This window comes from Erinaceus europaeus, chromosome 2 (assembly GCF_950295315.1).
Source record: "Erinaceus europaeus chromosome 2, mEriEur2.1, whole genome shotgun sequence".
NCBI classification, from domain to species: domain Eukaryota; kingdom Metazoa; phylum Chordata; class Mammalia; order Eulipotyphla; family Erinaceidae; genus Erinaceus; species Erinaceus europaeus.
This window is the reverse complement of record NC_080163.1, coordinates 16,311,181-16,327,710: the sequence shown is the minus strand read 5'-3', so window position 1 is coordinate 16,327,710 and position 16,530 is coordinate 16,311,181. Positions and strand designations below refer to the sequence as shown.

The 16,530-nt window shown below is 45.0% G+C and overlaps 1 protein-coding gene across 1 annotated transcript in view; it reads right to left on the bottom strand.

Annotated features, from left to right (window-relative positions):
* The window catches only part of KCNN2 (potassium calcium-activated channel subfamily N member 2), a 191,658-nt gene that overhangs the window by 34,151 nt on the left and 140,977 nt on the right, over positions 1 to 16,530 (bottom strand). The window contains exon 4 of the mRNA XM_060177160.1: positions 9,172 to 9,313. Coding sequence (XP_060033143.1) covers positions 9,172 to 9,313 — 142 coding nt within the window. The remainder of the gene's footprint in view (positions 1 to 9,171; positions 9,314 to 16,530) is intronic.

Below are 16,530 nucleotides of genomic sequence, written 5' to 3'. Positions count from 1 at the left end.
TGCAGGTGGTGTTGGTGGGAAGATGCTTTGGGAGCAGTGAAGCAGGTGTCTTTCTCTCTCTCTCTACTTCCCCCCTCCTTTCTCAGTTTATCCTGTCAAACAAAACAGAAAAAAGGAAAAGGAGCAAATAGCAACCGGGAGTGGTAGCTTTGTGATGCAGGCACTGAGCCCCAGTGACAACTGGTGGCGGTAAAAAGAAATGTTTTTAAGTTATGAAGTTATGTTTTTATTTACTAATGGGTAGAGACAAAGAAATTGAGAGGAGAGGGGGAGATAGACAGAGAGACACCTGCAGCCCTGCTTCACCACTCGTGAAGCTTTCCCCCAGCAGGTGGGGAACAGGGGCTTGAATGTGGGTTCTTGCACACACAAATGTGTGCATTAACCAGGTGCACCACTGCCTGACCCCTTAAAAACATTGTTTTTAAATAAGAAATTCAAGTGAATGAAACATCATGAGCTATAGCTCCAGTTATACCACTGAAACTTTGTCAAATGACTTCAGTTCTCTAGGATGCGTTTCCTTAAGCTCTGGCTCCTCCATGGCTGTGTTCTGGAACATCTCCGAGTGAGTGGCTACTAATGTAGGCTCTCTACCCTTCAGGATGAAAGTCATGGCACTTGAGGGATGGAAGAGAGCTCACCTGCAGAGCACATCTGCATTGCACTGCCCACAGCCCAGGTTTGAGCCCTGCCCAGCACAGTGGAGGGAGCTCCAGTGAAAACTCCCTCTCTTTTTCTGTTCTTACCTTTCTATCTGAAACAAACAAACAGACAAACAAAAAAGGGCTCAGAATGGTGAAGCCCTGCTGACAACTGAAAGAAGAAAACTGTTGGATTCTGACAGGTGATGGAGCTGCCCTGGGATCTGAACTCAAGACTTCTCAGTCAGTATTGGGTAAACTTGAAGCCAACAGGCTAGTCACCACATTCAGTGTTCTCATTCTGATATAACATAAGAACTTGACAATGTTTTCTTTTTGATCACTTATATATAACTTTCCCCTCTAACCTTTAACTGCTTAAAAATCTTCACTCACTGATGTTCTCCAAACAGAAATTACCAGGAGGATGGAAAGAGGGGACGTTTACCACAGAGTAAAATGTGTCCTGGAGTAGGCAGCTGTGACTCCATATTTGAAGAAAATTATTCCTCCAGCTCCAGTCAACCGTTAAACACCTAATGGGCCATGCCTTGCTATAAAGTCACACAAACAGGAAAGCAAAAATGACGAATAAATGACCTCCTTGCTAACATCAGACAAGAGACAGTGAACATGCTAGCTGATTTGACAAACAGCCAAGAGACCATGACCTAACAATGTTATTTGGTAATGCCTTCAGCCAAAAGAATAATGCTGACTTAAAAAGACAAAAAATCAGTCCACTGGTTAACACTTCAGAAAATCCTTGGGTCCTTAGCACTTTCTTCTCAAGGGGTAAAGGAAGAGTAGAAGAAAGAAGACATTACAACCTTGATGGTTTGCTCCTGAATGGTCAATACAGTCTTATTTTATTCTTTCTTTGTTGGGGCTTAGGCACCATCATGCACCAGGATGCTCACACCCTCTCCAGCCCCTCTTGCTCTTCTTTCTAACCCAGAGTCCTTTGCTTTGGTGTAATACACCACACCCGGTCCACATTTTTAAGTTTGTGTCTTTCCTTTCTGTCTTGGTTTCTTTAAGTCCCATCTGTGAGTGAGATCATCTGGTACTTATTTTCATTTTAGCTTAACTAATACCCCACGGGCACGGAAGAAATCTCTTAAACTCGTATTCCTTGGGCAGGTCTTGGTAGGAGAGGACACCTTCTAGTTGGAGCCACGGCAATGAAGTGTTCATCAGACTGTCTCCCTGTCTGTAACCCACTTAATTTTAGGACTGCCCCGGCCATCTGTGTATGACATTGTCCACAAAACAAATGTGATGAGGAAAGCGCTTGTGGGGGTCAGCTGGTGGTATACATCACCAAGTGGAAGACTCTGTGGGTTCAAGACCCACAGGCTTCACCTGAGGGGGAGGGGTGGAAGCTTTACCAGTAGCGAAACAACCAGTAGTGAAACAATGCTGCAGGTATCTCTTCTCCTCTCTTTAAATTTTACTAGTAATTTCGTATTAATTTACAAAATTATAAGGTTACAGGGGTATAAGTCTGTACCATTCCTACCACCAGAATTCTATGTCCCCATTCCCTCCACTGGAAGCTACAGTAGTTCTCCTAAGGTTGCAGATACGGGTTAACTACAATTTCTACAGCTACCTGTCTATATTTGCCCATTCTTGCCCCCATGGTCCCATCTTCTCTTCTTTTCCAAGTCACACTTACACCTTTAACTACTTCTGAATGTCCCTCCCCTTTTCCTCTGCTCTCTCTCCAGGTGCTGACAGAGCTGGAGTTCAGAGCCCTCTGGCCATCTTCCCCTATCATCTCTCCCTCTCTGGTAGTATGGACCAAAATTCCTTTTGGGGTGCAGAAGTTGGGAGTTTTGGCTTCTGAAATTGCTTCTCCACTGGAGATGGTGTCAGTAGGTCAATCCATGCCCCCAGCCTGTTCCTATCTTTCCGTAGTGGGGTAGGGCTCTGGAGAGGTGAGGTTCCAGGACACATTGGTGAGGTCATCTGCCTGTCTCTCCTTCTCTCTCACTCTTCCATCTCCCTTCAGTTTTTCTCTGTCCTGTATAAGTAAATACATAAAAAAATAAATAGATATTTTAAACATTTCTGCACAATTGCCCTGTTTGCGTGATTCCTGTTTCACTCAAGGAAAGGTTATCTGTTGACAGGGTCATTTGTTTCTACCTCAGAAATAGGATCTGACGCCAACTCTCCTCGTGGTGTAAACATGCATTTCAGGCCAGACCACTCATGGCAGATTCATCTTAATGCTTTGGCTCTCCAAAACATGGCACATGACACAAGGCAAGCTATTTCAAAATTTCAAACCACAGCTTAATTTGGAGGATTTTTTTTTTATCTTACCAACAAAATGTGAACATCTAAGATGAAAACATGGAATAAAAAAATTTTTTTTTAAAAAGCCACCTTACCAGCTTTAAAAAGAAGACACACACAGTGCCAGTTTCTCGATGTGGACATTTTTAAATGGCACCAGCCACGTTATTAGCATTTAAGTCAACAGCCTTTTCCTTTAAAATGACAAACTCCATCACAATTTCGGAAATGCCAGAAGAAAAGAATCCAAAATGTCAAAAAGTTCCAAGGAGCACAGCCCTTCAGAGCTAATCCTCAGCATGATTCAGGGATGACCTGGCCCTCTCTTGGGAGTATAAAAAGTGTCATTTCTCTTTCATAAATTATTCGAAGTGTGTGTAGGAGGGGAGGCAGAGACACAGGGACAGCTCATGGGAAATCAAACATTTCACTTTCCTTAAACACACATATTGCGTGTGTGTGTGTGTGTCGTGGGAGGGGTCAATAAAGTCCTAGATCCAAGACACTTCTGACTCTGAGAACCCAAAAGGGTACCAGCTGGTATTTAGTAATTTCCATTCATCCATCTATGCATCCATCCATTCATCCTACCTTATTAATTTTTTATATTTATTTATTTTATTTTCCCTTTTTGTTGCCCTTGTTTTTTTTATTTTTGTTGCAGTTATTGTTGTTGTTACTGATGTCGTCATTGTTGGATAGGACAGAGAGAAATGGAGAGAGGAGGGGAAGGCAGAGAGGGGGAGAGAAAGATCGATACCTACAACATGCTTCACCGCTTGTGAAGTGACTCCCCTGCAGGTGGGAGCCAGGGGCTCGAACCGGGATCCTTACTCTGGTCCTTAACCCGCTGCACAATTTGTAATAGCCAAAACCTGGAAGCAACCCAGGTGTCCAACAACAGATGAGTGGCGGAGCAAGTTGTGGCATATATACACAGTGGAATACTACTCAGTTATTAAAAGTGGTGACTTCACCATTTTCAGCCCATCTTAGATGGAGCTTGAAGAAATCTTGTTAAGTGAAATAAGTCAGAAACAGAGGATGAATATGGGATGATCTCACTCTCAGGCAGAAGTTGAAAAACAAGATCAGAAGAGAAAACACAAGTAGAACCTGAACTGGAGTTGGTGTTTTGCACCAAATTAAAAGACTTTGGGGTGGTGGTGGATGGGGGAGAATACAGGTCCAAAAAGGATGACAGAGGACCTAGTGGGGATTGTATTGTTATGTGGAAAACTGGGAAATGTTATGCATGTACAAAGTATTGTATTTACTGTCAAATGTAAAACATTAATCCTCTAATAAAGAAATTTAAAAAAAAGTCAAGGAAGTATTGGTTAGCTCCAGAGGAAAAATGAATTCTTATTCTACTGTTGGTAGGAATGACAGTGGTGAAGCTCTTTGAAAGACTATATGGAGAGCCCTCAGACAAATATAGAAATGCCTTATGATCCAGCAATCTCACTCCTAGGTATATATCCAAAGACGTGAGAACACTAATTAGAAGGGACACATGCACCCCTATGTTCATAGCAGCATTATTCACAACAGCCAAAGAGTGGAAGCAGCCTAAAGGCCCATCAACAGATGTCTGGATAAAGAAGTTATGAGATGGGGGCTGAGTGGTAGCACAGAGGGTTAAGCGCACATGGCACAAAGCACAAGGACCAGCATTAAGGATCCCGGTTTGAGCCCCCAGCTCCCCACCTGCAGCGGGGTCGCTTCATAGGCAGGTCTGCAGGTGTCTGTCTTTCTCTCCCCTTCTCTGTCTTCCCCTCCTCTCTCCATTTCTCTCTGTCCTATCCAGCAGCAACAACAGCTATAACAACAGTAACAACAACAACAAGGGCAAGAAATGGGAAAAACGGCCTCCAGGAGCAGTGGATTTGTAGTGCAGGCACCAAGCCCCAGCATTAACCCTGGAGGCAAAAAAAAAAAAATACAAAAGACTATGGGATAGGGGGTTGGGCAGTGGCACACTGCATTAAGCGCACATAATACAAAGTGCAAAGTCCCACACAAGGATCCCTTTAGTGGGGATGCTTCACAAATGGCCTGCAGGTGTCTATCTTTCTCTTTCCCTTTCTATTTTCTCTTCCTCTCTCAATTTCTCTCTGTTCTATCCAATAAAATGTGAAAAAATGGTAGCCAGGAGCAGTGGATTTGTAGTGCAGGCACTGAGCCCCAGCAATAACTCTGGAGGCAAAATAAAAAAGATGTTATGGGATATATATTCTATGGAATACTACTCTGCAATCAGAAAAGTTAGGTTCTTTGGGACAAAGTGGATGGAACTGGAGGTTATTATTATGCTTAGTGAAATAAATAAAGAGATGAAAGCCTACCAGATGGTTTCTTTACTCATGTGTGAAACATAGGGAATTGAAACACGTGAACTTGGAAAAAGAAATAACCACACTACAAACTATTTCTTAAGACTTCATGAGAGTTACTGTCAGAAGGTGTGAGGAGGTGAAATCCCAGATCTTAGGTGGCAGGTCAAGTGTTGAACTATACCCCTATAATTTTATAATCTTGTGAAGCACCATTAAATCACTAATGACCTTTGACAAAAGAAGATTCTCCAAACAATAAATAAGTCAGAGCAAAGGTGAAGTTCACTCATGCAAGTCGCAAAGGTGTGGTTCAGACAACCAAGGAAAAGATTCCTGTGATTCCATCATTTTTTTTTTTTTTTTGAAGGAGCTGTGCTTTAGAGCTTAGGGGCAAAGAGAGAAGACAAACAAACGAGGAACAAGGAAAGCACCACAAGACGGCAGCAAGGTGAACCCGAGATTTGGCGCTGATCCAATGGTCTGCATAAGCCCTGAGTCATGCCTGACTCTAGAACAAAAATGGGGACATCTGCCAAGAAGGAACACCAAGGAAGTGATTTCTATGAAGCACGAGGGGAGGAAGCTCAGCAATTACCAGTTCTTTTTATAAACGGCGTCACTCCTGTGCCTTGTGAGCTTTGCTACCAGCTTTCCGAAAATACGGACATGCAGACTGTACTTTGCAACTCTTTACAATAAAATGCTATCTTTCTCTTCAACAATTTGTTTGGCTTTGTATGCTAACTCTCTTTTCATCCACCAGGTTCCAGATGCCATAAAGATGCCAGGCTTCTCTGGACTGAAGACCCCACCAATATGTCCTGGAGCTCCGCTTCCCCAGAGACCCACCCTACTAGGGAAAGAGAGAGGCAGACTGGGAGTATGGACCGACCAGTCAATGTCCATGTTCAGCGGGGAAGCAATTACAGAAGCCAGACCTTCCACCTTCTGCAATCCACAATGACCCTGGGTCCATGCTCCCAGAGGGATAGAGAATGGGAAAGCTACTGGGGAGGGGATGGGATATGGAGATTGGGTGGCAGGAATTGTGTGGAGTTGTGCACCCCCATCCTATGATTTTGTTAATGTCTCCTTTCTTAAATAAAAAAAATTTTTTTTAAATGCTATCTTTTCAGGAAAATGGGAGAATATATATATATATATATATATATATATATATATATATATATATCTATGTATACATACATATATGTTTATATATACACACACACACACACACATATATATATATATATATATATATATATAACAACAACAATAACAATGAAACAACTGAACTGTAGCAGTTGTAATGAAAAGTGAAATCAAGGGTTGAGGGGTCTGTTTTGGTCGTGCACCTGGTTAAGTACACATAGTACTAAGCTCAAGGACCTGCTCAAGGATATGGGTTTGAGCCCCTGGCTCCCCACCTGCAGGAGGGTCGCTTTACAAGTGGTGAAGCAGGTCTGCAGGTGCCTGTCTTTCTCTCTCCCCATCTCTATCTCCCCCTCCTCTCTCAATTTTTTCTCTGTCCTATCTAACAAAACAGAAGAAATGGCTGCCAGGAGCAGTGGATTTGTAGTGCAGGCACTGAGCCACAGTGATAACCCTGGAGGAAAAAAAAAAAGAAAGAAAGAAAGAAAGAGAAAAAGAAAGAAAGAAAGAAAAGAAATCAAGGGTCTAGCTATAATTAGTCCCAGAGGAGCCAGGAAATAGTTCACCAGGTAAAATGAGCCCTACCAGGCACAAGGCTCTAAGTTCAAGACCAGGCATAACAGAGGAGCACCAGAGATAGCAGCAGAGGAATCCATGGATAGTCAGTAGGATGGTGTTGAGGTATCTCTCCCTCTCCAAATAAAAGATTAAAAATCTCAGCCTGAGAGCTAGCTTAGTGGCATGGTATCATCTGAGTTCATTCCCTGGCGGTGCATTAAGAAAATAATAATAATAAGGGGGCCGGGTGGTGACACACCCAGTTAAGTGCACATAGTTCAATGCGCAAGGACCAGTGAAAGGATCCGGGTTCAAGCCCCCAGCTCCCTACTTGCAGGGGGGATGGTTCACAAGCAGTGAAGCAGGTCTGCGGGTGTCTGTCTTTTTCCCTCCCTCTCTACCTCTCTATCTCCTCCTCCTCCTCTCTCAATTTCTCTCCGTCCTATCTAAAAAAAAAAAAAAAAGGAAAGGCCTCCAGGAACATTGGATTTGCAGTGCCAGCACCAAGCCCCAGTAATAACCCTGGAGGTAAAAAAAATAATAACAATAACAATAACAACAATAATAATAATATCATGGTCCTGGGTTTTATTTCACAGTGAGATGCCTGGATCTTGTTCAACATTGCTAAGTGAGATGAATGTCCCCACCCCAACTATTTCTTCTGGTCATTCTGACTCTCCACTGTTGGTATGCTTCTGGATTCTGCTTGTGAGATTTTCTGTTTTTATCATCACATTGGGTTTGCTTGTGTTGCTTACGATGTGTTCTGTTTGCATGTCCACTGTTGGCTGGGCACCCCCCCTGCCTCCGGGACATTGGTTTGGTCTTCCCTCCCTACCTCCAGGACATTTGGTTTAGTCCTCGCTGGTTAGGGCTTTTTGCTTTTTCCTTCTCCCCGCCCCCTATCGTCTGTATTTCTTTTGTTCCTGACTCTTCTGACTCAGGAGGGAAGTAGGAGAGAGATGCAGGACGGAACTGTGTTGTGATTAGAAGAGATTAGTTTTTTGAACTACATCCCCGCTCGTGAATAAAGATTGAACTGCGTTCTCAGCTCAGCCATGAGTCCCTGGTCATCTCTGTCTCCCACCCGCGAAGCCAGCACTGCACTCCACAGTGATTTCCTGGCAGCTGCTGTGCAGGGGACGTAGAATTGGCCACCCTTCTGAGGCCTACAGGAAGGGCCGTTCCCTCTGCTGTGGGCCTGGGGGCACTGGAGAGGGCTGCTGAGCTTGGAAATTTGGGGGGCTTCCTGCCACATGGGGCTTAGGACTGATTCCTGTTGGTCTCAGTTCAGAAGCCAAAGGAGCCTTGAGATACAGAAGCCGGCTGTGTCCCGGGAACTGGCGGCAGCCTTGTGATTGGCACCAAGCTCCTCCTGGCTTCGTCCCCATCAGAGGAAAGCACTGTCCTCCTTTCTACCCTCCCATTCCATCGGGCTACTTGACTTGGCTACCAAGTCGCCTTTCTGGGGAACTCTTTCTCCGCTGGAGTCTGTCCATCTCTCTGGGGCTCCAAATCAGATCAGAAGTTTGATTTTTCTCATGTGCATATTACAAGTATCATTAGTCTTTTTTTTTTTTCTTTTTCTTTTTATAATTTTTTTTTTTTTTGCCTTCAGGGTTATTGCTCGGGATCAGTGCCAGCACTATGAATCCACTGCTCCTAGTGGCTATTTTTTCCATTTTATTAGATAGGACAGAGAGAAACTGAGAGGAGGGGGAAACAGAGGGAGAAAGTGAAAGACAGATACCTGTAGACCTGCTTTGCCACTTGTGAAGTGTCCCCCTGCAGGTGGGAAGTAAGAGCTTGAACCTGGATCCTTGAGCAGGTCCTTAGGCTTAGTACTATGTGTGCTTAACTGAGTGTGCCACCACCAGTCCCCCGGCCCCCAATACAACTTTTTAGCATAGCTGTGTTACTCTTTTCTAATTTTTAAAATTTATTATTGCATAGAGACAGAGAGAAACTGAGAGGGGAGGGGGGCATAGAGAAGGAAAGACACAGAGAGAGACACCTGCAGTTATCCTTTACCACTCATGAAGCTTTCCCCGTGCAGGTATGGACCAGGGGCTTGAACCCGGGTCCTTGCGCTGTGCCACCACCTGGCCCCCTTCCCCATCTCCTTAAAGTGTGATCCAATTACAGAAGAGGGGAAGGGCACTTACCATGATTCCAGTGAGCAAACAGACTCCTTTCCCACAGTACGTGTTGGGTACCATGTCACCATAACCAATGGAGAGGAAAGTGATGGAGATCAACCACATGGCTCCCAGGAAATTGCTGGTGACATCCTGCTGGTCATGGTACCTATAAAACAGCAAACAGAGGCAGTCCTTTAGAACCCATCTGCAGGGAAGCGGCCGCACAGGATTCAATCTCCCCCTTCTAGAAACTTCCCTTGTGAGAAAAGAAGAGTCTCCCACAACCACCACCACCACCACAACAAAACGTAGTATAGTCATGGGCTCTTTGGAATATAACGAAAATAGGCCTACTACCTATCTTCAAAACGGCAACTCCCAACTCTTCATCAGCACTATTCCAGCCTTTAGGTTCATGATTAGTCAACAACTTGTTTGGCTTTATATGTTTACTCTTTTTTCAGCCACCAGGTTCCAGATACTAGCATGATGCCAAATGGACTTCCTTCCCTGGGCAGAAGACTCCACCAATGTGTCCTGGAGCCTCACTTCCCCAGAGCCCTGCTCCACTAGGGAAAGAGAGAGACAGGCTTGGAGTATGGATTGAACAGCCAACATCCATGTTCAGCAAGGAAGAAATTCCAGAAGCCAGACCTTCCACCTTCTGCACCCTGTAATGATCCTGGGTCCATACTCCCAGAAGGATAAAGAATAGAAAAGCTATCAGGGGAGGGGATGGGATATGGAGTTCTGGTGGTGGGAATTGTGTGGAGTTGTACCCCTCTTATCCTATGGTTTTTGTCAGTGTTTCCTTTTTATAAATAAAAATTTTTTAAAAATGAAGAAGAGTCTCCCACAGGAGCAACCTGGAACCCCCAGGGATTCTGCTATAATCTGAAGGAAACCACCGGATGTGACAGGACTGCTATTCGCCTCACTGGTGTCCTCTCTACACATCCATATCTAGAGGAGCAGGTGACTTCTGAGACCCCTGCTGGGTGTCTGGTGGTATTGAAGCCACTGCCGCAGGGATGTGGGGGGTGGGTAGGTGTCACTGGGATTCCTGAATTAGCCTGTCTTCTTTAACACACAACTTTGACCCTATGGATTACGACCCCTGCCAGGATCTGGAGGTTTGGCAGAAGTCCTTGCCTCAATAGTTGGACCTAAAGAATTTGTCCTCTAAAAAAAGAGCGGAAGGACTGGGGAGAGACTTCAGCATTGGAGCTCAGGTTTTGCATGCCCAAGGCCCCAGGATCCATCCCAGACATCACAATGCATCACAATGGATAGCGCTGAGAGGGACTTAGCCTGCTCCTCCCCCCTTCCTCTCCCTCTCTCTCTCTCTCTCTCTCTCTCTCATACACACACACACACACACACACACACACACACACAGAGAGAGAGAGAGAGAGAGAGAGAAGAAGAGAGAGTCTGGGAAGATGGTTGTCAGACTTGGAAATACAAATCTCATCAACTATATTCTTACCTTTAGGTTCCTGATTATTAAACAATTTGTTCTGCTTTATATCTTAATGCTTTTCAGCCACCAAGTTGCAGATGCTACCTTGACTTCCCTGGGCAGACGACCTTACCAATATGTCCTGGGACCTCACCTCCCCAGAGCCCTGCCCCACTGGGAAAGAGATAGAAACAGGCTGGGGGGTATGGATCAGCCTGTCAACACCCATGTCCAGTGGAGAAGCAATTCCAGAAGCCAGACCTTCCACCTTCTGCATCCCACAGTGATCTTGGGTCCATGATCCCAGAGGGATAAAGACTAGGGATGCTTCCAATGGAGGGGAGGGGATGCAGAACTCTGTTGGTAGGAACTGTGTGGAATTATATCCCTCTTATCCTATGGCCTTGTTGATCATTATTAAATTAATTAAAAAAAACAGCTATAGGAGAAAAATATATATACTATTTATATAGAGATAGATAGATAGATAGATAGATAGATAGATAGATAGATAGATAGATACTGACCACAGCACCAAAGCTTCCTCCAATGTAGTGGGGACATGGATCAAACCTGTGTTAATCACATGGCAAAGCAGTGTCCTATCCAAGTGACTATTTCACTATCTCTCTCCATATAGATGTATATTACTTTGGTTTATTTGAGAGCAATTTAGAAGAAAGGAGGAGGGCGAGAGGGAGAGAAAGCAACAGAGAGACACTTGCAGCCCTGTTTCACCACTCATGAAGCTTTGCGCCAGCAAGTGGGGACCAAGGACTTGAACCTGGATCCTTGCACACTGCAACGTGTGCACTTAACCAGGTGTGCCACCGCCTGGCCCCTATATATGTATTTTTAAAATTGCTGCTTTGGCTGCTTACTCAAGGGAGGGCTTGTCCTTTCCTGGTCAGAGGGTTTTTAGAGCAGGCTGTCACATTATGCTGGACATTATTTTTGTTTGTGTGTGTGTGTGTGTGTTTATTTGCCACCAGAGTTCTTGCAGGGGCTCAGTGCCTACACAGCTCCACCACTCCCAGTGGACTTTAGTTGTTGTTGTTGTTAATGGAGTGAGAGACAGAAAGGAGGAGGAGGAGGTGGAGGAGGAGGAGAAAGAGAGAGGGAGAGAGAGAAAGGCCTGCAACAACACTCTACCGCTTATGAAGCTTCTCCCCTGAAAGTGGGAGCTGGTGACTTGAACCCGGATCCGGCACACCATGCCCACATGACTGTTTCCTAGCACATCTGCTCAGAATGTACATTCTGTATGGTCACTGGGCTGAGTGGCTGTCCCCAACCCTCAGCCCCCAACCCTCAGCCCTCAGCCCTCAGCTTTGTCCCCTGCTGACTTGGCTGGGTCTATTAGGGAAGGACAGAAGGATCCCGGACATGCAAGCTTTCCTGTCTGTACCAGGGATCCTTCCTGGCCCAGCTCAGCATGGAAAAGTGACATCTCCCCTCCCCTTGTGACGTGTACTTAGTGGTGAACAGGCAGGAGCGGAGGTGAAGAAGGGGTGGGTGGGATACTAAGGGTGGGGGATGGACGCCTTTCCCAGCTGGTCAGGAGCAGCCCTTCCCCTGGGCAACAGGATCCGCCTGTTTAGAACACCTCCAGGGACTGGGCTGGTGCCAGACTCACGGCATATGTGCAATTTCAAAGGGATAAAAATACTGCAAAACATTCCCTGTAGTAGAAGGTCACGTCACCAACTCAGATTCCCACAAAGAGAACCACTCACTCCGGGAAGGGAAGAGATGACTGGCGTGGCCGAATGCAGAATCGGGTCAGTAAGAAGGTTTGCTCACTCACAAATTTGGGAGCTACTCTCTTCCCTGATCCAGCTTTCTAGCCCTTTTTCCAGCCGTGACATCATCTCCCCAGATAGTAACTTGGGTCCACCTGCATATCAGACGCCAGGCTTAGGAAAAAACTAGTACATTAATAGGCCCTTTGGAATATACCTAAAATAGACCTACTAGCTATCTTCAAAACGGAGACCCCCTAATCTTCATCTGCAATAGTCCAGCCTTTAGGTTCATGATTAGTCAACAATTTGTTTTATATGTTTGTTTATATGTTTTATATGTTAACTATTTTTTTTTTCAGCCACCAGGTTCCAGATGTTACCATGATGCCAACCTGACTTCCCTGGGCAGATGACTCCACCATGTGTCCTGGGACCCCCACTTCCCCAGAGCCCTGCCCCACTAGGGAAAGAGAAAGAAAGGCTGAGAGTATGGCTCAACCTGCCAATGCCCATTTCAGTGGGGAAGCAATTACAGAAGCCAGACCTTCCACCTTCTGCACCCATAATGATCCTAGGTCCATACTCCCAGAAGGTTAAAGAATAGGAAAGCTATCAGGGGAGGGGATGGGATACGGAGATCTGGTGGTGGGAATTGTGTGGAGTTATACCCCTGTTATCCTATGGTTTTGTCAGTGTTTCCTTTTTATAAATAAAAATTTTAAAAGAAGATTTGTTCAGTTAAAAAATACATTAAATCATGGGGGCTGGGTGGTGCTACATCTGGTTGAGAGCACATTAATAATGTGCAAGGACCTGGGTTCAAGGCCCCATTCCCCACCTATGGGCACGCACACTCGCTGTATGTACTGGACTCTGGCCTTGGAGGAAGTAGGAAACTTCTAGTTGAGATTTCTTTTCATTTTAAACTTTGTCTTTTAATAGGACAGAGAGAAATTGAGAGGAAAGGGGGTTAGAGATGGAGAGAGAGAAATTGAGAGAAGGAGGAAACTGAACAGTAAAACAGTGCTGCAGGGGTCTCTCTATCTCTCCATCTCTATCTTCCCCTTCTTTCTCCATTTCCCTCTGTCTCCATCAAGTAATCCAGTTTTTACAGTAAGGGCTTTGGGGTTTGGGATGATGACTAACCAATTTTTTTCCCCTGGCACTACCTGTGTCAAAGACTTAGAAGATCATGATGGGCCTGGTAGTGGTGTACCGGCTAAAGTGTGCACATGTGTGAGGACCAGGGTTCAAATCCCAGTCCCCACCTGCAGGGGAGAAGCTTCATGAGCGGCGTTTCTCTTTTTTTCCTACCTATCTCTCTGCTGTTTCTCATTCCATTATATATATATATATCCTTTGGAATTGTGGAACTGTGCAGGCACTGAGCCCCAGTAATAACCCTGGTGAAAAAAAAAGTGAAATTTAAAAGCTTGAAGTTTAGGGGCTATGAGACAGCACACCTAGTAGAGTATACAAGTTACAGGTCATGAGGTCCAGGGTTCAAGCCCCCAGCCTCCAAGTACAAGGGGGAAGCTTTGCAAGTGGTATCTAGAGATGTCTCTGTCTTTCCCCTCTCAATTTCTACCCAATGTAAATAAATAAATATTTTAAAAGATTTATTAAAAATAAAACTAAAGGGGGCAGGGGGTGGTGCATCTGATTGAGCACGCGAGTTGAACATTAAAGATCGGGGTTCAAGCCCCTAGACCCTACCTTCAGGGGGAAAGCTTCACGGGTGTCTCTCTGTCTCTCTCCCTTTCTATCTTCCTCTTGATTCCTGACTGTCTCTATACAATAAATAAAGATAATAGAAAATTAAAAAAAAAAGGTTTTCAAAGAAAACAATGTATAATGGACAGCCTTTCACATCAGAATATATAGACCTGATTAATGAGTATGTCTTATTCGTCATTTGAAGACCTCACGACTTATTGAAATGGTGTTGAACTAAGGAGCATTCACTACTTTTTTCTTTCTCCAGTGAGTGGGCGAAGTCAAGCTGTCTCCCAGGAGAGAAAAGTGCCAAGCCTGGACACGGCTTTCTCTCACCTACACAGGAGAAAGTAAATCAGCTAAGTGGAGGGTAGGCCAGGTCACAACATGTTATACACACCATCTTTAGGTGGAAAATAAATAAACAAACGAACAAACCAAAAAGGATTTTGCACCAAAGGTACATACACTCGCTGTGTGCACTGGAGTCTGGCCTTGGAGGATGTAGGAAACTTCTGGTTGAGATTTCTTTTTCATTTTAAACTTTATGTATTTTGATAGGACAGAGAGAAATTGAGAGAAGGGGGTTAGAGAAGGAGAGAGAGAGAGAGAGAGAGAGAGAGAAACACCTGCAGCACTGACTTACCACTTGTAAAGTTTCCTCCTGCAGGTGAAGATTGGGGACCTGAACCTGGGTCCTTATGTATGGTGACATGGGCATTCTGGTTGAGATTTCTAAATTAGCTAGTCAAAGAGGCAAGATATAACCTGGGAAATAGCTCTAGAGGGGAACGGTGGGTTAAGGGTTACATTAAGGAGTCAGCTTAGAGGTTGTGTGGGGGGCCAGTAAACATTGGACCTCAAGTTCAACCCCCAAGGGTGGGGGTGGGGGAGAGGTGAGGGGTAGAGACTTTTAAAGATTCTAACACGAAGTTCACACAATCAAACTTACTGACACAGGGAGCAGGGTGGTGGCACACCTGATCAAGTGCGCACAGTACTCGCATAAGGATCTGAGTTTGAGCCCCCGCTCCCCACCTGCAATGGGGACGCTTCACAAGCCGACAAAGCAGGTCTACAGGTATCTCTCTTTATTTCTCCCTCTCTGTCTCCTCCTCCTCCTCTCTCAATTTCTCTCTGTCCTATCCAATAAAATGGAAAGAATGGCCACCAGGAGCAGTGGATTCATAGTGCTGGCAGTGAGCCCCAGTGACAACCCTGGAGACAAGATAAAAAGAAAGGAAGAAAGAAAAAGACAGACAGAAAGAAAAAGGAAGGGATGAAGAGAGAAAGCAAGAAATGTACTGATATATACAATTCATGAGACAAAGTTGATATAATACCCTGTCATATACCAACACTTGGTTCACCTGAGGATCCAGAAGCAACAGCAGCAGCCAACCCTCACCACCACTATAGAGAGTCGAGCGGTAGTGTAGCAGGTTAAGTGCATGCGGCACAAAGCGCAAGGACAGGCCTAAGGATCCCTCCTGGTTTGAGTCCCCGGCTCCCCACCTGCAGGGGAGTCGCTTCACAGGAGGTGAAGCAGGTCTGTTTCTCTCCTCCTCTCTGTTTTCCCCTCCTCTCTCCATTCTCTTTGTCCTATCCAACAACAATAATAACTACAAGAATAAAACAAGGGCAACAAAAGGGAATAAATAAATAAATTAATTAATTAAAAGAAGAAGAAAGAAAGTTCTGGAATATGATTCCATCTAATGAATGAGTACTCCTGGTGAGTCCTATGTCACAGAAGCCCTACCCCATGATATGAGAAAATGGGCCCCAAATTCAGAAAGATTCCAAATAACATAAAGAATACCTCTCCCCACCCCACCTCCTTGACTGGGACACAGAGAACCAAGATTCAAATCCTGTTATTTGCAGCAGCAGCAGCATGGCCAGAGAAAAAACAACACTCCTCACCCACATGCCTGATGAACAGACAGAAAGAAGGTACCTGAACCGAACACTAGAAGACTGTTACAGAGACATTCAGATTTCAGGGTCTGAGCGCGGTCACCAGTGAATGGAGGGGGGTGGGGACTGAGGGGCTCACTGCCTGAGGGCTTTTCATGTCTGATACTTTTTTTTTTAATATTTATTTTATTTATTTATTCCCTTTTGTTGCCCTTGTTGTTTTATTGTTGTAGTTATTATTGTTGTTGTCATTGTTGGATAGGACAGAGAGAAATGGAGAGAGGAGGGGAAGACAGAGAGGAGGAGAGAAAGATAGACACCTGCAGACCTGCTTCACCACCTGTGAAGCGACTCCCCTGCAAGTGGGGAGCCGGGGTTCGAACCGGGATCCTTATGCCAGTCCTTGTGCTTTGCGCCACCTGCGCTTAACCCGCTGCGCTACAGCCCGACTCCTGTCTGATACTTTTTATTACAACTGCTTCAAGACGATTCATTTTCCCCCTGACCCCAAAGTTTCCCTGGAGTTTTGCACCTGCACAA